Source organism: Uloborus diversus, chromosome 7, assembly GCF_026930045.1.
Source record: "Uloborus diversus isolate 005 chromosome 7, Udiv.v.3.1, whole genome shotgun sequence".
NCBI classification, from domain to species: Eukaryota; Metazoa; Arthropoda; class Arachnida; order Araneae; family Uloboridae; genus Uloborus; species Uloborus diversus.
The window spans coordinates 76,637,954-76,659,731 of NC_072737.1; the positions used below are offsets into that span (position 1 = coordinate 76,637,954).

At 31.0% G+C, this 21,778-nt stretch overlaps 1 protein-coding gene across 1 annotated transcript in view; it reads left to right on the forward strand.

The window, feature by feature from the left end:
- Window positions 1-21,778, forward strand: part of LOC129225649 (nuclear pore complex protein Nup153-like) — a 115,222-nt gene that overhangs the window by 9,699 nt on the left and 83,745 nt on the right. Inside the window, exons 3-13 of the mRNA XM_054860119.1 lie at window positions 2,620-2,808; window positions 2,910-3,034; window positions 3,313-3,423; window positions 4,257-4,382; window positions 7,069-7,128; window positions 10,304-10,345; window positions 13,583-13,675; window positions 15,265-15,341; window positions 15,443-15,515; window positions 18,739-18,815; window positions 20,734-20,812. Coding sequence (XP_054716094.1) covers window positions 2,620-2,808; window positions 2,910-3,034; window positions 3,313-3,423; window positions 4,257-4,382; window positions 7,069-7,128; window positions 10,304-10,345; window positions 13,583-13,675; window positions 15,265-15,341; window positions 15,443-15,515; window positions 18,739-18,815; window positions 20,734-20,812 — 1,052 coding nt within the window. The remainder of the gene's footprint in view (window positions 1-2,619; window positions 2,809-2,909; window positions 3,035-3,312; window positions 3,424-4,256; window positions 4,383-7,068; window positions 7,129-10,303; window positions 10,346-13,582; window positions 13,676-15,264; window positions 15,342-15,442; window positions 15,516-18,738; window positions 18,816-20,733; window positions 20,813-21,778) is intronic.

Below are 21,778 nucleotides of genomic sequence, written 5' to 3' on the forward strand. Positions count from 1 at the left end.
ATGCACATAGTATACAAAAAGGTTAAAAAAGTCACCTTTCCTATTGTAAAATTTCTCTTTAAAGTGCCCTTTCAATGGAAATAAAATACCCTTTCTCTGAAAGCACCCTTCCCCCTTTATGTTTTGTAGGAAACATTAGAATCTAATGTATAGATTGCTGTGTTGGGCAGTGTTTTCTGCATGTGTATTCCAGCAGTACTTAGCATTAAGCAGTACATACCCACAATTTCTTTTTTTATGGTGACAGCTTTTTGAAGCCAAATATTTTGCTAAGCAAAATATTGAAGTAAAATTTCTGTGATCAACTTCATTCAATTAATTTCAGAAATTTTACTTTTTGCAACTAACAACAATTGCATTTTGAGGGATATGATAGTCGTCGGAGTTTTTGCATGTTATGTAAATTATGCAGCACTAGGTCCTACAGGAATGCGATTCTTCCATGGATTTCCCCCCTTTTTTCCCTGGATTTTTCAGTTTTTTCTCTTTGTCCGAAATATGCAACCCTTTTGCATCCATTGTAGAAATAGGGTTTTCCTTTCCTCAATACCTGTTAAGCTTTGTTGAGAAGCTGGTTACTAAAATGTGTTAAAATTCATCAAAAACTTAGTTAAAAATTTTCTAAATAAAATTTCAGCTGTCATAGTTGAACAGAGAATTGTTACTTTTATTTTATTTTTTGTTTTTATTTCATTATGTTTACATTTAGGTTTTGTAATGAAACCTGCCTGCTTTATACCTAAAAATTTACACATTTTGACCTGTTTTAACACTCAAGCTTTTTTAGGCACTTTTTTTGCATACAGTAAGCCAATTAATTCTGATTTTTTTAGGAAAAGTTAATTTCAATCCAAAAAAAATTGTTTCATCTAATAAGGCTGGGCAATCTAGTAATTTCTATATTGTGATGCATCGCCAGCCTTTCATCCCGATGTTACAAGGCATCTATATATTTTTAAATAGCTTTACCATGGTTGCCACACTTCCGTCCAAAGGACAAAATTCCGTCTTTTCAAAAATTTCGGCCATCAGATTTTTTTTCCATGTTCAAAATGATTTTTATAGATGAAACATCTTTACTTTTGAATATCTCACTCTCAAAAAAGGTCTTATTCTTCTGAGGACAAAAAACTGGCCCATCTGCTAAAGTTAAAAAGATAAGCTGTTTTTTCCCCCAAAAAATAATTAAAAAAGTCACTCAATCTGTTGATTTCAACAATTCTTATCTTAATCTGGAAAATTTTATTAAAGTTTTTATCACAATGCATCTTATAGCCAAGAATCTCATACCTGAATTTTCTTTTAATTACTATTTTTTTGTATGAAATGTGAACTATTTATGTAGCATGAACTGTAAAATCTGAAGCTTTTTTTCTGCAGTAGCAAATAGTAAGATTTTTTTAATGTATTTTATTGCTAAGTTCTTTTTCTGCTTTTACCTCCTAAAAATCTTGGACAATGATATGTTATTTTTTTATTTAGGTTTTAATTTTTACTTAATCTTACAATTTGGTTTTACTATATAGTTACTTCATCAAAAATTAGCTTTATATATGTCTAAAACATCAAACAAACTAAGTGCTAACATTTTGGTGTCGCGAAATGGAGCCACGCGCTTTTCAGTCCTGGCCAATTTTTAGAGTGGCACCCATGAGCTTTACTTATAACTGCTTGCTATAACCACTTGCAAAATATATGCAAGATGAAGAAACATAAACTCTACGATCAGATTCTAGCACTAGCAAGAAATTATCAAATGAAGGGAAAAAAAACTAACTTTGAATGTGCAAGTTAGCAATAAATAATACAGACATCTACTGCATTCTGTGCACTACATGGCTATGTTATTAGGAAAAATGACTTTTCACTTTTTAAGGATTGTATATCACAGAAAGTGAATCCATTAGACATTGAAATCAGACAAAAGTGACCTTATAAAGCGATTAATGTACTATGATCTATGTTATATCTCTTAATATAAAACATAATAATTCCTATTCAGTGAGCCGGGACTTCAGAAAAGTGATTATCAAGGTCTGACTGCATCTAGTGAAAAGAGACATTAATCATCATTACTAAAGGAGAGGGGGGAATTTGCAGAGCAATCGCCAAATTTTCCCGATTGTCAGAAAAAATTGTTGACTACGAACATTTTTAGTATGTCACACTGACCTCCCGTTAGGGCGCTCCTGCTTCCACCAGTGTCTGTATGTCAATGCTTGAATTTATAATTGGTGTGGTATCGATACATTGGTTAGGGGAAAATTCTAAACTGGTTTAATGATGTAGGATGTTCACCGTTTTTTGCGATGCATCTCCCAGCCCTATCACCAAATATATTTTAATAATTTAAAATCTATCAAGTACAGATTGACTTAAATTTATTTTTACGCAAAAGAAAAAAGATATTACTTAGATCCTGAGATAGAATTATTCTTTGAGTGATATAATTACTTGTATTTAATTGACTTAGTTGCAGTAAGCATATTTTTCAAATTCAATGTAAAAAATTATTTGTGTGCTCCATATTTTTAATGTTAAAGTTTAAATGAAGCTGTTCAGGTGTTCAGTTTACTGAAACATAGATGTTTTTTCTCCCCATCCATTTACATAATGTAGGAGATGATCACTCGGAAAATAGTGAAGGATCAGCATCTACTAGTGGTTGCTCTTCTCTTGTATCTTCACATAAAGGCAGATTAAGTAGCCTTCCATCTAGTAATAACAGATTTGGGGGAAATGCTCTTGGTAGCTTGAGAGGGGATAGTATTGGCTTGAAAGACATGAGAAGGATAGCATCTCCAAAAGGTGAATTAATATTCTCATGACTAAAGAAAATACAGTTGATTTATGAAAAGTTTCAATATTAAGCTGCCATTATTTTTAATTATTGCTTATTTCTTTAACAGGAGATATGAGTAACAGAAGTTTGTGGTCAAGTCCTTTTAACTCAAGATTACAGAGACGTACTCCTACTATTGCGCAAAGCAATCAACCATCTTTCAATTTAAGCACTTTCTCAGGACCATCAAAAGTATATTAATTCTATGCATCTTTAATTAAATATATTTTTCTTTTAATTGCTAAATATTCTCTTAATATTGTTGTAACTGGACAGCATAGCTCAATAATACAGATGCACACAGCACAGATACATTTGCTGTAAATATGTGCATCGCTTGATATTTGTTAATATCAGTAATAAATATTAGTAATCTTCTAAATTTGTTCAGAAATTAATGAAAAATATTAAAGTTATTAAAAGTATCTATCTCTTATTGTAATAATTGAAATGATCTTTTTAAATTTTAGTTAATGCCTGGAAATGACAGAAAAATAACCTCTCCTTTTTACGAAGGGAAAACTACATTTGGAGGTGCATCCTCTACTCGAAAAATGCCGCCTAGTGTAGTTCCATATCAGGTACTTTAACTTCTTTTATTGCTAAGTTAGATTTAATGTTAAAAAGGAAACTTGTTGCCATATTAATAATGTTGTATCTCTTCAGTAATGTTAGAGTGGGGATGACTGTGAACCTAGAAAAATAAATTTCAAATACAATAAGTTTCGAATTTTGTTATTCAGTATTTTAAGTTCATGCACTCTTTGTTTTTGAAACCACTTTTAAAATAGAGGACGAAAAAGTTGTAGCAACTTATGAGAATAAAACATTATAATCTAGTCTGAAGTATGGATTCAGGATATCCAGTGATTATTCGGTATCCAGCTGCTTTTTTACAATACGGCATCCGATCTAGCCACTCCACTTCTAACCAAATATCCAGCTGATTTAATGCAGGATATCCGGCACTAAGATCTGTTCCCTTGACCAATCACAACTTATCATTTTTTTTTCCAGTGTGAGCTCAATGTGTGTAAAGAAACTTTAAAATCTTATATACATATATAGTAATTCATTCCTTTCAGATCAGCTATTTTTATTGAAGTTATAAAATGTAAGATTTTTGAGCATAGTATGTCTGCACGCAAGTCAATATCACACACAATTTTGAAAAGGCCGTACTTAAAATATAGAGCAAAAGCTATGTTTCTTTTTACTGCAAATATGCATTAGTAAATTAGTACCTAATCATCACTATACAAAGCTAAATGTTAATTATGAAAGATTGCTGTTGGTTTTTAAAAATATATTTTGGTTATTTTTAACTTTAAATATTATTTTTTCATATTGTAGGCAAAGTTGTGTATATGGAACTATAAATACATTATCTTACCTATTTTTATGTTTTACCAAGGTTGATAAATCGGCGAGAAATCAGTTGAGAATACGTGAACATCATTCTGAAGATAGCTTAGAAGGTATGAGTTCAGCAGCTAAAAGGATATTACTGACGTTGGAGAAGATGTCTTCACCAGTTATGGTATTGTTGTTTATATAATACTTCAGTATAAGTAATTTTCGTATTTTAAGATTTAATGAATTTACAAACTGTTTTAACAAACTGCGTTAAAGTTGAAATGCATTTTGAAATTAAGAAAAATTAAAGGATGAAATTTTTAAGCATAAAATCAACATTAAATGATAATTTTTGTTCATTTTAAAACACAGTTTAACCTTAGTATAAGGTCTCTGCTTGGGACTTCATGAAACTGGCCAATTTATATTCAGGGTTGCGACACACTGCAAGAAATACCTTTCATTTGAAAATATACTTAAGGGTTTCTTACGTAATGTTTTTTGTATTAATTTCCGTTTCGCTATCTTTTTGTTGAAAAAAGAAAGACACTTCCTTTGCCTTTTACTACAGAACAATCCACTACACTGCTTTAAGCAGTAAAAAAATAATGGAATCACCTGTTCTATGTTTTTGATTTTGGGTCTAATGATTTGCTTAATAGCCATTCCAATACCTGCCAAGTTCTCCTTTTTCCAAGGTTTCTCCAATTTACTCCAACAATCTGATTTCTTCCATGAAAATCCTTTCTTTTCCTTTGGCAAAACTGTTGTAAAATTTGGTGGATTGAAACGACTGACCTTTTTAAGACTTTGATTGAAATTCAACAGTAGTTTCCCTTTAATCGAAGTTCAACAATAAATAGTTCATTTCTTTTCTTAATTTAATTTAATTATTTAGTAACATTCTTAAACAAGGAATAATGCGTGCAATTTTTGATGTGCTCAATGCAGATTTCGAGCACATCAAAAATTGCATGCAGTGTTAGAGATTTCTATTCTTTTTTTTCTTGTGGATATTTCAATTATTTTTAAAGTTGAATGCTATTTTTATTATGCTCTCTTAAGTCTGTTTTTTTGTTTTAACAGTTTATTTCTTAACATGTCTAGTTCTTCAGTTATTGTAAAAATTTGTTTCATAAGAAATGTGTTAAATATTTAATGAAAGGACTCTTAATTATTTAATTCTACATTTGCAACAATTTGTATTTCTCCAATTAAAACTTAACCAGTTTCTGAAATTTTTGTATTTTTGGGGGGAGGATGGGGACTGGTGGTCTGGTGCATAGTCTGCAGTTGAAATATGCGAAAGTTGGAGTAACTTGATGATTAATATTATTGTAACTTTTGAGTGAATAGGACAATTGTACAAATCAATATAAATTAATCTGGGATATCAGAGTTGTATTTGTAAGTTCTAAATTTTCTTGCTCCTATTTAAGCCCACAGTACTCCCTTTTCTTCTGAAAATCTGCCTTATATGTGTCAAATATATTATTCCTTGGCACTGTGTAGATATAAATATTTTGTTGAACAGAAAATAATAGCTTGTACAGTAGAGGGTTAAGAAGTACTTATAATTTGACAATATAAGTGTAGAAAAAATCTTATGAGTTCATAACAATATTAAAATTTATTTTTAAAATAATGCATTTGAAAAGTATATTATTCATTACACATACCTGCACCTATTTCTTCTTAAAATTGTATAAAAAAATTAGTTTATTTTTCACATTATCTACCAGCAGGATTTATATGGGTCATGCAAATGCTAAAAAGTTACGGAAAATTCATTTAATGTCATGGGAAAAATGTCCTGTGCAAAAAGAAAGTAACAGTAGCTAAAAGAGCAGTAAAAATTTTAAATGTTTCATGTAAAAGCTATTAACCCCTTCCCTCTTGCTCCCGTGAATATGCCGGGCTGGGGTTTTGATCTTCATTTCTCGCGCCCGTAATATTGTCGTGCTGGGGTGTGCAATATTAATGCGACGAAACGATCATAATCAATTCATTTCTTTTGCCCAGAATGAATTTTATTTCTCTTTTTATACACTAGATGGCAGTACCAGTCAATTTTAAACGTAATTGCGGATTTTAAATGTAATTGCAGAGATGCAGGAAGGAATTTTGGTACTACTGTCCAAATTGTGACGTTTGCCTCTGTATCTCATGCTTTGAAATTTACCGCACAAGAAAAATTCACTTATTACGCAAAAGATTAATAAAATTCTTTTTTAATGTTTAAAAAACGTATTTCTTAAATTTTCGCTGCTTGCTTGGGCTTGCTTGTCGACTTTTCATAAAATTTTAAATTTTTTTTAAATTTCAATCTAAAAAATATTGAAAATGAAAAATTTAATGCACTTGTTCATACACTTATTTTTATATGGTTTTCTTAAATAAAAAAATTTACACTTTTATGACGGTTTTCTTGAAAATTATCCGATTGTTAAGGGTTAAAACTGGTAAATTTAACCATCCCCCAAAAAAATCTGAATTTGAAAATCCTATTGCATCTGCTTTTGTAGCAGCTGCCTACTAGGACATCACTAATTTTGCTTTTGACACTTAGTTTTGATTTTCAGCACTTTTTGCATTTTGTATTCTGTAGTAGTGGACTTGCATGTTTTAAATTTTGCCATGCCTATTGAAAAAGCGAAATTCAATTGCAGCCATGTTCGTATCAATTACCCATTTAAAAAAAAAATCTTGGTCTTATCTAAATAATATTAAATAAATGCTGATTCAAAAATTTTGATATTTAAAATATATTAAATATCAAAATTTTTGATTTAATTTAATAAATAGATAACTGCTTGATCCTAAACATAAAAATTTGTTTCATATTGTGGGGTTATTTTTCTCCCTTTTAGGATGCTAAGAAAATTCCTAACAGTAACAAATCACCTGTGGATTTATCCTTATATTTGGCTGTAAGTATGTCTCTTGGTTTTTTGTAGAATAAAATTTAATCTCCAATGGATATCCCTTTAAAGAGTAAATTTATATAAAATGTAATTTTATATTTATTTATAACTAGCTGTACTCACATGGCTGTGCTGATGCTATAAGGTTTTTAAAAAAGCGCTCTAATCATATTCAAATTTTCCTTCCCACTCTGAAATTGAAAAAAAAAAAAAAAATATTTTTTCTCTAATTAAAGAATGAATGCACACAGTTTTATCTAAGCTCCAAGCATATTCTATGAAGTAATAAAAAACAACCCTTATATTATGACGTCAACTGCCCGTCAAAACTCCCTGTTTCCCAGCTTTAAGCATGCCTTGAATAATTAGATAATAATGTACACCTATCCAACACAATAGTCGACAACTAAATCAAAGAAATAAAAAGTATCAAGTTTAGATTTATGGTTCAAAATATTAATAAGGTCAGTTGGGGTAAGTGCGGTCTTGGGGCAAGTGCGGCTTAGGTTAATAATCAGACACCGGGAATATCTGCAAGGCTGCTGCCATCTGGGTAGCTTGGTAAACGTTATTACTTGGTACTGTGTGCGTTAGATCGCGCTTCTTGAATGGTAACTCTATTCCCTCTATCGTTTCCTAACTTTTCTCATTCCCACTACAGTGCCATGTTATGGTTCGAGAAATCGTTTCTTCTGTTGTTGTTCTCACTTTTTCGTGCTTCCAATACGTAAGTACAACTATTTCATATCTACTCTTCGTATTTTCAAAGCTGAGATTCATTATTTTTTACTTTAAAATCAATTAATTTTAGGGCTGCACTTGCCCCAGAAAATTTACGACTGGGAAAGTGCGGCCCGAAAAAAAGGAACTAGTGCAGCCTCTCATTTTTTGGGGCTGCACTTTCCCATTAATCTGGCAATGTTCTTTTATGACAGATATAATTTGCTTGCAACGATTTAATGAAGCAAATGTAAGTAATTTTTAAACCCTGCATCATTATCTAACTAACAATAAGTGTCACTAGTCTATATTGCTCCATTTTTTTTAAATATTTTTAGTAAAAATGGTGCGCAATTACAAAAGAATAACGTCAAAAGCTGGCTCCTACCGTCGGGAGGAACTTTCTGCTGCTTTAGAAGCGATACGTTCAGGTACCCTAACCTGTAAAGGTGCAAGCCGGCATTTCAAAATAACTGAGGCAACGTTTCAGGATCATCTGAAAGGTCGGCGAGGAGCGAGTCCAAAACGATGGGCCTGCCACCTGCAATATCTGTTGCAATAGAACACATGATTGCCGCAATCTGAGGCACTGACGTTAGCGAGATCCAAGACGACGACATTGTATCAATCCTTCCAAATCCCTCTTCAGAATGTAATATAAATTAAATTGTTAATTACTATACTAAGTGTACTTATACAAAAAAATATGTTCAAGTTCGCCAAAGACATGTTACCTTTTGTCACTTGTATAGTTACCTTTTGTATTATTAAGTTAATATTTTATAAGTTCGTTGATATTCAAGTTTTAAAGATTATTCCTTGATATGCAAGTTTTGTTTTTTTTAAGCTTAAGTTATCGTTCATGTTCCTTATTTAATTTAAAATAAAAACTTCATAATTTTGTTTAATAATCCATTGTTCCTTGAAACATTGTTCCTTCATTTTACATTGTCAGGTTTAGTTAGGAAAAATGTAATTACTTCCCATTGAATAGGTGAAAATAAAAAAAAAAAAATCGTTTTTAATTAGGAAAAATACTCTATTGATTGCATTTGCCCCTTATTTTCTGAAACGGTTTTTAAAAAAGAATTCATATAGGTGATGCTCTTGCCCCACTTTTTTTTTATTGAGAAAATGGCGGACCTAGAGCACAATAGTTTAATTTTTTTTTTTTTACCTGCAATGATTTTAAGAGGCTCATGTCTTGGGAAACACACTAAAACGGGTAACATACGAAATAAAAATTAAAAAATTTGTATCAAGTCTTGTAATGTAAAGTCTTGTAATAATAATAAAACCGTACTTATACATGCAAAAAAAAAAAAAAATAGAGGATGATGCAAATGAATTTCATTGGCCAAGCAAGTAAAGATCAGAATTGCGTGAAAATCCCCTAACCCATGGAATTTAGTTCAAGTTCAAATACTTTGCTATTAGAATAAAATCTAAATCTGTTATTCCCTGAAGGAAAAATAATTTAATGTAGAATAAAATATAGTGACATATTTTAAAAGAAATTATAAAGACTGTGTTCCTTATTGTCCTTAGATAACGGGCTAAATATTTATTTCAGTTTTCGTGACTCACACGTTACATACAGTTCAAAGATTTAACGATCATCTCCTTTCAAATATTTTAAGAAAAAATTTTGAAACAGCCTATATTAATTTGCTTTTTATGGAATGAATCTCTCAGGAAGAAGGTAATTAGCTATCAAGGACAAGGTAAAACAATAAAAGTTTGTTTGAAATTGCTTCTAGCAGAGCGAAAATTCACCTGAATGTGAGTTCTTAAAACAAGTCCTCTCATGAAAAGATCAAAATGGTTCACCTGGGGTTTCCAGGTTGTAACTTGTAAACTTCAGGTAATACAGAGAGAACATACTAACTTGTAAACTTCAGTTAATACAGAGAGAACATACAAAAAAAAGTTTGAGACATTTTGTCAAGTGTGTGTGTCTGTGTTTTTTGTTTTTTTCCCGTGGACTTGCCCATGACATTTATTCAGCTTCGATATCAAGCTCGGATGATTTCAAATAATTAATTTAAAATTGATTTCCACATATTAAAAATGCTTATAACTTTTTTCCTGTTTAATTTAGGCCCTCTATTCCTTTGGACCATAGATAGAAAATCATCTATGTGATATTATTTTTTATGTGTGGCTTTATGTGGTTGTTTTTTATGTACTTTCAAATGAAACTGAAATAGAGATTCTAGAAATAATTTTTTTGGGTAGAACCATTTTTGGGTTTTAAAATTTATTTTCAAATTTTAAAAACAGGAACTATTAGTCGTTTTTTTTCCTTGTACTAATCAACGTAAACTGAAAATTTCAATCAAAATGGTCCAGTAGTTTCTGAGTTTAACCCAGACACACATTTAGTTTTTTTTTTTTTTTACTTATATAGAGAAGAGATTTAAAAGAACCAAACCTAAATTTTGATTTCATTTTCTTTTAGCCACCAAAGCATCACAGAAATTGTCAGTTCACACCGTCAATTGTAAGTAGTTTTGATCTTCCTTTGTTTTTTTAAATTGCATTATTCTTAGTGATAAAGCCAAGCTTCGGCCTGACCGAATCGTGAGCTGTGATTCGGCCTGTAGCAAGTGAACATTCTTTCTACAGTTAATAAAATATTGTATTTTTAGTTATGTGCAGTTTTACCTTATGATAAAGCTGAGGAGAAATTTTTATTTTTTGTATGTATTACCAGAAATTGTTCAGTAATACATAATGTATTATGTTTAATTTGAAAGTTGATAAGAAATAAGTGTTATATTACATTAACTGAGTTAATAGTTATATGATTAACTTTAGTTATTTTTCTATGAATGTACGAAACAATATATGATAATATAGTACAAATTTATGATAAACATCAAATAGAAAGCAACAATGTCATTATTTTTATTTTTTACTAAGGCAAATGTACCAGTAATGGTAATCCTTAAAGAATTTATTTTTTAGTATGTTTTATTTAAGTTTTATGTACATGACCAAAGGAGACAATGGAATTTTTGGGCACAAATGAGATTTGTGCATAGTTGAAAAACGCAAAAATAAGCTGAAAATTTGAAAAGTTAACATTAGTTACACTAACATTGATAGTACACATCTTATACTAATGTATAAATATGCACATAACTACTGTTTATGTGTTGTAGTTTAATAAGAAGGTAAGAATTCAAAGTTGTACGTTTTGTCATTTTTTAAACCTTGTACAGTACATAAGCAAATTTCCAAAAAGCTAAAACATTTTCCTCAATCAGTGCCGTATTCTACGAGGTTGCAACAGATCCTCGTATGCTATGTCAATGCTTGCCACTTGACCACAACAACCTTTTCCTATGTAATCCGTTCTCCCTTCTCGATGTCAATCACAAAACTAATTCCTCCCCCAATTGCACACTTCTGCTAAAAAGAACGCGTTCTTGGACGAATAAGAACAATGGATTAGGGACATGCGAGCCCATTCGAAAAGACAGAACAAGATGGGTAGCCTCTTGCAACGAAGCGTAGATATGTGTTTTTACTAGAACTTGAAAAAGATGTATCATGCATAAGTGAAAGCTGCATTTTAGATTTTGCATGTAAATTAGTTTGAGTTAACGATTTTTTTCCTATATTGCTGGACGAGCCTACAATAAAAACGAGCATAGCAGAGGTTGCAAATAAGTGAGAGATCACTGTATTTGTTTTTTTAACAATAATCTAAGCATAATTTAACCAATATATTCATTGTTCCAGGTCAGGGTTGGCAGGTTTTTGCCGGAGGCGGAAAAAACCAAGGTTTTTACCGCCCGGCAAAAATAGGTTTTTGCCAGTTTTTGCCAGTGGCAAAAATAGATTTTGTGTTAACAACTTAAGGACAGTTTTTTTTTTCTTTTATATAAAAGTAAAAGCATGAAAAGATTTTGATAAAAGGCTTTGCCATTTTCTGTAGAGTGAGCTAGTATTACTAAAAAGTAGAGTGAATATAGAATGCACATATTGATCAGCTTTTTTTTCTTCTTTGTAAATTCTTCTCTTGGCTATCCATTTTCCCAGTAAGTGAGAAAAAATGCATTATTTCTTTAGTGAGGAAAAGTTAATATTTTTCTATATTCAAGTAAATGTTCTGTTATTAATTAAATAACTTAAAAATCTTAGTGGGATAAAAAAAAGTGATTAAATAAATGTATATATATAATTAGAATTCAATTTTTTTAATTAATTTACTAAGCTTAAGTAAACATTCTTTGTTTTAGCATTGAAGGAATTGGCTCATTCTGGAAAAATTGTTTTAGCAAACATTTAAAATCTTAAGTTTTGCAATCCCAACATTTGTTTTTTATTTATTTTTCCCCTTATAAATTAGAAGTAACATGGAGAGACATAACTAAAATATTAAATTGCATTATTTATATTATATTGGCACTATTTCTTGATTAACACTATAATGCTACTTTATTTGCAATTAGGTTTTTGCCGTTTTTTCCATTTTTACCGGTTTTTTCCATTTTTGCCATGGTTTTTTCCACTGTCCCGGCAAAAATACCTTTTGCCAGCAAAAAACCCAACCCTGTTCCAGGTTATTAACAATAACATAGAATTATAAACATGCAGAGGAACAACAATAAAGAATAAACTATATTTATTTTAAACCAAAATGTGTGGAGCATGCATTAGTTGCACATCCGTGGTAGAGCTTAAGTATTTAAAATAGGGAAGTTTTTATTTTATTTTTAAATGACAGAATAATATACATAAACATGTTCAGTTTAAATTTTCCAAAAAAAAAAAATAAATGGAAAGCCAATTTCCGTCAAAAAATTCATTTAACTACTTACAAACATCACATTTTGTTCAAAATTCATGATTTAATGATGATTAAAATAATTTGCATAATTTTTTGGTGGTTTTTGAACAAAGAAAGCTATTTTCTTATTTTTTAATTAAGTTTAAACAGTTTTATGTATATTTCTGTTAAAAAAGAAAATAATAATTTGGACTGCATGTACATTTTAAAATATCTAATGTTTTTTAAGAAGATAGAACTAGTTAACTATATTTTAGTTTATAAGAAAAATCAATTTTTCCAATTTTATGAGGGTTAAAAAAAATTAATTTTCCACCACCTCAAAATTTTGCATATGCACATGAGGATAAAAGTCTTGCTTTATGAAATAGAAATTCTCAAGCATAAAAATTAAGACTAACAAGCACTAGCTTTGAACTGTATGTGCTGCACTTCAAATTTGAATTATATTCTTCAAATATAATTCAATATTTTTATATTTGTAAGACTAAAATTCATTTAAAATTTGATAGTTGTTTGCTGCCAATAACCCACTTTCCTGTATTAATAAACCTTAGGCATATTATTGGTTATATTTTGTGAAGCCGAATCTAAAAACCTATGTACTTGGTAAAAATAAATAGGTAAAACGAGTAATTACTATGAAAATTTTGAATATATATATATTTGTTTCAAACTTTTTTTTTTTTTTTTGGAAGAGGAGATAATGCAGCCCCTAATAGCATTGACAGAAATGAAGAAATAGTGTCTTAATTTTTTTTAAAACACAAATATGACCCCTTTTTTTCTTCTTGAAGTTGTTTCTAACTCTTTTTTTTTTTCCTCTTAATAATTTCAAACTTGATTGTTGAACGTTTTTTGAAGTATTGTCTGTTGTAGTGATTGTCAGGTGAAACTTATCTTATTGATCTTTGTTTTTTAAATTTTTTATTTTTATAGCCTACAAAAGGGCCTCCCATTGTAAATATAAACACTCTTGCAAAATTGACGACTCTGAAAAATTCTGGTTTTAAAAGGCTGAATTCATCTATGGTGAGTAAAGTTAACTTATGCTGTTAATAATTTACGTAGCCGTCAGTGAAAACCATCGAACATGACTAACAACCCTAACTAAAGTTTCTTCATACTAAGATCTGTAACAGAGAATAGCTAATTGCAATTCATACATTAAAGTGGGGTATCGGAGTTGCATTTATTTAAGTTCTAAATTTTCCTGGTCCTGTTTCAGCCCCCATTTAGTAATCCTATGAGTTTCTTTTAGTATTCTTTATTAGTTTGATCTTGAGATTGGCAGCTATAAATTCAAAAATCAAGTAGAATAGGAAATTAATTCAGTAAAGCGCCAGTAATGCTATTTGAATAAATATAAATAACAATGAACATTCTTTATGATATTTTAAATTTTACCAGTAAATAGGGAAAAAGGGGCACATATGATCAATTTCGATTTAAAATACAAAGCTTGAAATATGCTTGTACAGGCATTGAATGTCTCTGTAGGTATGTGTGTGTATATAGATGCATTATATGTTATAGATGTTCAATTAGGTTTTAAAATCAATCAAATTAAAATATTGGAAGTTCTTGGAGTCAGGAATTTCAAAAATTTGCTCTGGAGAACCTGAAAGTCTCAGTGGAATTTGAGTTAATTTGGGGAGTGGTAACCCTGTCATAGTTTCTGGTAATAATAGGACCGATTAGTTATATATATTGCAAACGTACCCCTATTTTACGCTGTAGCCAAGTGGATGGATTATGTTTAATTATATTTTTGCATTCTCATTGATTTAAAAAAATTTTTTTTAATCATAATTAGTTTAAATAATACCATTTTTTTATAAACTACATGTTTATTTTTATTATTGCAAAGTTATGTTATGTAAAACTTGTTTATTTCAATTATTTATTTCTCTAAAATCGGTTTTTGAAAGTGGGATGGCATTTACTGTCTGTCCTTCACGAGAAAAGCTCCCGCCCTCAAGTCTGAGCCTGTTTACTGCCGTAGAACCGGACTTTGTTCATTTTCTGCAAGGATTAGCAGGAAGCCATTTCACCACTCATCTTCTCGCCTTCGTGCGGTCGTACAGGTTTTTCCAACACTAAGCTTCCCTTGGAAAAAAGAAACTTGCCACATTGCTATATCAGTAGACAGAGGCAGACATTTCAGCGGGGGCTTTTCTTGTGATGGACAATGTTTTTTTCAAAACAAAAACATGTGTTTCTGTTTAAAAGAGCGTCTGCAATTTTTGTTAAACAACTTCTATTCTGCTATATTTATCAATCTATAAAGCTATTAAATATGAAAAGAAAATATTTTGTAAAATGTAACTCTCTACCCGTTATTTTCATTGAAAAATCACCAATCTCTATATTTATCTATCAAGAATAAAATAAGAATACATAGGCCGAAGTTTTCCTATATATCCATTATTTGAAAAAAAAAAACCTGAGCACCTGATTGTCACCTTAGAGCAACACTAAGATATCTAATCCCAGAAATAACATTAAGATATCCTACTATAGTTCTGAGGCGACGATAGGGTGACTTCTTTTTTAAGCTTTATGTCCTAAATGAACATTTCTACTTTGCTTCTATGTTTTATGTTTCTGATTTATTTTAGGAAATTCCAGTGTCATTACCTGAGAGCCCAGCAACAACCAGTTTAGACAGAGTGAAATTTAGTCTTGCAAATATTGTGTATGTTTTTTAAGTTTTATATTATTTGCTTTTATTATTATTATTATTATTATTATTTATTTTAAGATATTTTGTTAATGCCATGCATATATTTAATTTAGTGTTCCATCACAAGCAAGTAATCCAGCTGCTACAAATCTCCCTCTGTTGACGTCTAAAAGTTTTATGGAACAGGTAAGGCTACTTAATGTTATTACAATTCATAGTTGAGGTAATGAGAAGCAAAGAGATGTAAATAGTTTTTTGTACGTTTTGAGTAGATGCACCGAATATTTGGTTAGTATTCCGTACACTACATATTTGGGAAGTAAGCCGAATATTTGGTTCGGCTGAATACTTAAATGTTCAACAACTAAATTATTTCATTCTATTATAAGGATTTACATATTCGACAAAATGGTAAACAATTGCATTTTTTATACAATTAATGAAAGTTACAATGTAGTGCAAATTTAATTCTAATTGTTACTTACTAATATTGTCACATTCAAAGTCATTTTAATGTTAGAGAAAACCCTCAGATGTAAACTGTTTATTACTTTAATCAACTATAATGGTATTTTAAGCAATAAGTTTTCAGAAAGCTATTTCATTGTGCTTATTTCTAAGCAAAAAAATTTGGTTGGAGGTGGTGATTGCATTAAATTCTTTAATTCTGACAACTTGAGAGATAATATTACCAATAAAAACTCTTTTATTTTAAGGCATGAAGAAAGATCTTGGAAGGCAGTTAACATTAAATTAGAATTCACGTCTTTTGTCATACATCATTATATCACAGAAGCCAATTTTAATATTAATATCCAAAAAAATTAAAAGTGTTGTGATTAAAACCAGTCATTTTTATTGTTAAGGAGCTGTGATATTTTATTAAAACTTAGTTCAGAAAAATTTGGAAAAATTTATACATAAGTCATCAACATATCTACAACAAACTTGTGCAAGGATGGATTATCAATGAAAAGCTTTCTTTCACTGTAGAATAGAAAAGGGTTTTCTAATAAGCTAAAATTAGCACCTATGCTGTGTCATTACTTTGTAGAAAACATGCATACCTGCCAACTCTACTGGATTTTCCGGGAGACTCCCGGATTTTTGACATTTCTCCCGGTCTCCCGATTTTTATTGAAAATCTCCCGGTTTTTATTAATCTCTAAAAAAAATCCTTCCATTTAGGGATTTTCTTGAAAATGAAAACACCAAACCTCTTTAAAATAAATTTTTACATCATTTTAGCGCTTTTACTCCATGGTTTGAAAGTTTCCCACTCAATTTCAAACTTTAGCACATTGGAATCTGGCAACATCAGTTCTTGTTTACATTTGCGATCTCGCTTCGCGCACTCATCGCTAAGCCTATGTTGCTTAATTACAACATTTCTTCCTGTACACAAAACGACCGCTATTATCGGGCACTTTGCGGCCGAAAAAAGTAGATTAAATCTTGTTGAAGACCTGAAAAAAACCTGTCTATGATTGAATTTTTACAGATAATTGAAATTCTTTTTTTCCCTAAATAACTTTTCATTGAAAAAGTATTACTTTAACTTTTATTCTTCCATTTAATAATTTCATTAATTAAACTCTGTATATGACTCAAGGAACTTGCATATGATTGTACTTTAAGAGATGGTATAACTTTGATATACCCCCCCCCCCAAAAAAAAAAAAAAAATTACGAGCAAAATCTGGCACTCCCTACGGACTTTTTAGGGTTGCTGTTTCTTATTTTTGTGTTGCCCATTTAGGTTTTTTCAGCTTTTAGGTTTTTGCTGTTGCCAAATTTAGTATTTTCTTGTATTTTGTACCATAAGTGAGAAAAAAAGCGGCCAAATTTCCGATTTGGGGGGAGTATATCAAAGTAGTTCCTAAGAGATAATAAAAAATCCCCATTTTCCCCTCAATAACATGGAAAAAAGCGATATTGCGCTACATTGAAAAAATCTACTGGATTTTTTTCTTTGGATGTTGGCAGGTATGAAATTATCATTTTTGAAAAAATTATTAAAAATACAATAACTTAACAGCCTTAGAAAAAAAAGATCTCATTTCATACTTGCCAACTTTTACGGATCATCCGTAAAATTTATGGATGTCACTTAAACTTTGCAGACTTACGAATAGACCCTCAATTTTTACGTTTTTTTAGCTATGGTTCACACCTTGAAACTGTTTTTTCAATCAAATCATTAGTTAGGTTTTTTTTTTGGAGGATTCTTTTAAACAATCTCAGGTTCCCTTGAAAAATAAATAAATAAAGCGTTCCATTCCCCCAAGTTACGGACTAAACACAACAGGCCATTTTGCCTTGTTTCTTCAGAGCATTTATGCGGCTGCGGTGTTGTCAGATTGTGTCAAAATCGCCCGATTGATAATTTCTGTTCTCTATCTGGCGGCAGAAAGAAGCTGTTCCATTTCAATCCGCTTGCTCTCTAGAAAGATCTGGCAACCCTAGCCACTCCCTGCTTTATTCCTGTCAGCTCATTGGTTCCTGGGCTGTTTTCGAGCCGTGGGCAAAGAACGAGGCACTGCGGAACGAGTTCTGAAATACGACGTGTGTTTGTTTTGTATTGCGTTATACAAATGGAGTCTGGACAAGCGAAGAAATGTTATTTTCAAATGAACAAGGATTCATATACTGCTCAATTTCGTGTGTATAAAAAGTCGAATAAAGGGGGAAAATATGTATATTGCGAGATTTGTGTGAGGGACTTAGACTTCTCACAGCGGTCGAAAAGATGTAGATTGCCATGTGACTGGAGGGGGGGGGGGAATGTAGAAGCAGTCGAGAAGAGTTTTTTTAATGAAGGCAAAAAAAAAAAAAAAACACTGCAGCTTCATTAAATTCAGCTGCATTTTCTTCACATGCTGAAGTTGCTGATTTTGAAAAGATTTCTCAAAATTAACGCACTTTTTTGTGGTGTAAAATGTAATTTGTAGTATACCTTGTAAAAAAAAATTTTTCCCTTTTTTTTTAATTTGAAGTATTATCTAATATTAGAATTTGTGTTATAAAAGTTTGTACAGTCAGTAAATTGATGTGTGGTTTCAAAATTTGCTGCATTAGTGATTGGACTTGAGCTTGTAACATATTTTTACTCCCAGAACTTTGACTTTTGAAAGGTTGAAAGAGCTTTATTTTAATATTGCAATTACATAGTAAACTTTATCGTGCATCATATTCATATAGTATTATGTAAAGTATTTTATATTACATCAATTAATTTGTTTTGGTTTTATTAAATGCCTCGCAAAAAGTTTTACTGATGCCAGTTTTGAAAAGTTGGCAAGTCTGTCATTTAAATTGAGAGAATCTGCAACAATTTTGAAGAGTTCGGGAAGAGTACAGACTCTTCGAAACTATGATATCCTGATTGTTTTCTATGGTTTCATTGCAGGAAATCCCATCATCTTCTCCTCATCAAGGCAGTTTTAGATCAACAGATTTTTTTCAAAGTTGTAATCCTGATGGAGGGTAAGTATTTGATTGCATTTGTTGTTTAAGTTTCATTGAAATTCAGTTAGAGTGTTGACATTGCTTGTTTTTTAAGCCGGTTTTCTCATGAGGTATGTGTGTTCAAATATATTTATGTATTTCGTATAACTCAAAAACTTAATGCCTAAAAGGGTTGAAATTTTATACTTAGGCTCTTGAGTGCAGTCTAGTTTTGCACCTCCCCTTTTGGTTGTTGAAAATAAGGTTTTTAGACCGTTTTTGTGGCAAATTGGTTATGATTTTAATCATGGTCATACCCTCTTAATAAACTCCTGCTTTTAAAGAAGAAAAAGAAATAAGGACCCTTAAAATTTGTGAATTATGCTCTAATTTACTTAAAAATCCTTATTTTTCATTCTGTAAATTCATTCCCTTAAGTGTTTTTCTACCGCCAATATCGAAGAATAAACTGTATTCCCTAGTCAGTGAAACAAATGAATCAATTTTGTTTGAAGGAATTCAAGCAAAAAAACAGACCTTCCCATTCAGCTTGCCAGCCATATTCTTCAGGATTTGATGTCCCTTGTGGTCCATTTGGGCAGGCCTGTCAGCATCAATCAGATTGAAAAGCTTTCATGTACCTTGATAAGATGCTAAACAACTGACTAAATAATTGACACTGATTGCTCGACTCAACATTCTCTCAATTTTTGGAAGAAACTTTTTTCAATATTATTTTTTAATGTAAATTTTCCAATTTCTAAGTTTTTTTATTTTGGACCAAAATTTTCCTCTTTGAATGGTAATGCTTGCGAATTAACCATGATTTGCCAAAAAAAAAAAAAACTAGCTGATGTGACTCAGCTAGATATCACAAGTTTTCAACACCATTTCCTGTAGGGTGAACTTTATATTTTAAGTCAATTTATGGGTGACTATTTTACAATTTAGCAGTTCATTCTATGTTTATTTATTTCATAATATTTATTTGACAGATTGTTGAACTTTTTAATGTTTTATTTAGATGGTGGGTTAATTTAATATATGGTGAAATATTTTACATTTTAACAGCTTATTTTAATTATCTGGCGAATTGTTTTTCATTTTAATGGTACTTCTAGTTTTTTGTTTTGTTTAAAATTTCATTAAACACAAATAACGTATGGTGTTGCCAAACAAGTAATAGTGGCAATGAGTAAAATAAAATAATTGCCAAATCTCAAATTTATTAAGTAGCTTTAACATACTTTTGTTCAGGTCCTATTGGATTAACATAAGAATCATCTTTCCAGTTTCGTAATTCCTGCATTACAGGGTTAAGAAGGGTCATTGTGGCTGGACTAAAACCAGTGAGCAAGCGCAGCAATCTTTTGGGGACTGCGTCAGCAGTTCCAGGGGCTAGTGAGCAGGTAGCAGGGCCAAACTTTTTCGGTAGAGACTGGGGAATGTACAAAATTTTAAACGAATTCACTCCTTATTTGATTTTCCTTTCCAGTATTTTGTAGTTTTCTTGATGCTACCAATTAACTTACATCTCAGAAAAATGCTTAGTTCCCTTAAAGTTTAGTATTCCGTCTTATTTAAAAGCGTAATTTAATCATTTTGATGTGAAATATGTCGCTGGGGAATCACCTATATACTTCTAGTGGAATCTCCTGTTTTTTTCCCTCAAAAATTAACAAATATGGACTGCATAAGCAGTTCCGGGGGTTGGCGAGCAGGTAGCGGAGCCCACTAGTTTTACATTGTTTGAATTTTTTGTCGCAAGTCATGGTGTTGAAAAAGTCTCAGCCGTATTGACTTAAAAGAGTTGGGACATCTGATAATATGAATAAAGAAAATGATTGTTATTCTCTAATCTTTTATTAATTATGTATAAATAACATTTAAAATTTCAGTTCATTAAAGGAGAAGGATATGTTATCAATTATACTCAGTGTTTGTATTTTGTTTTTAGATCGAAAGGTGGTGGTGGTGGTAAAATGAAAAACAAGTTGAATCAAATGCATCATTCCTCTAAAAATAATGAACCACAGGTATTTTGTAGTGATTTATGCCTATATGCTTATATATTTTTAATGTAAAATTTCAAATTGGTTAAGTATGAATGAGAGACTCTTAAGGGAACTTAAGTTATAGTAATTATCCTTAAGTCACACAGTAAACTTTAAAGATGAAATTAGGTGCATAAACGCTGCACAAGAAATAGTTCAGCAATAAAATCTTGCAATGACCTGAGGGACTCAGAAGAATTTCATGGGAAGATTGTATAAAAAAAGAAAATATAATAATAATCAAAAAAAACCAACCATTATTCACTCAATTTTATGGCCATATGCAAATGTTTTTACCATTATGGATGTCACGTAGTCGCGGGATAGGGAAGTCAAATGATGAAACGTTGTGTATTTAAAGACTCAAATCGGTGACCGTAGATAGCCGGTACGTGTAATGACATAGACAAAGAGATAAAGAACGCACTTCATTGCACCGAATATGTAATACGTGGCATATTAGAAGTCCTGACCCTAGTCAAAGAAATCTTGAGGTAGCAAAGATACAACAGCAATTCTCACGTGACTTCAGAAAAGAGCTTGCCTTTAACGGAGGAGATGTAAATTCCCTTATGAGTCAGATTAAGTTAAGGCCAAATGATCAAAGTGTTTGAGGACATATTACGTCTGCGCCAAATAAAGAAATTTACACCAAAAAATAACCCAAGCCCAGTGAGACACGCCGCTACAACGTTGAATCACTTTGTCATGACCAACGAGCTTTGTAAGACTTAAGCAGTTTGCATTTTCGAAAAAAATACCAAATAAGGAACCAACCGGAAATTCAGATACATTCAATAACAGCATTACATTATCATTTTAAGACAGTTGGCACATTACAAAGATAACCCATAATTTATACTCACCACTTCACCGAATTCATGGTTTTCATGCAGAATGCGAGACGTATGAATTCCACAAAGCACAAGAAATGACGAGTCCAGAATC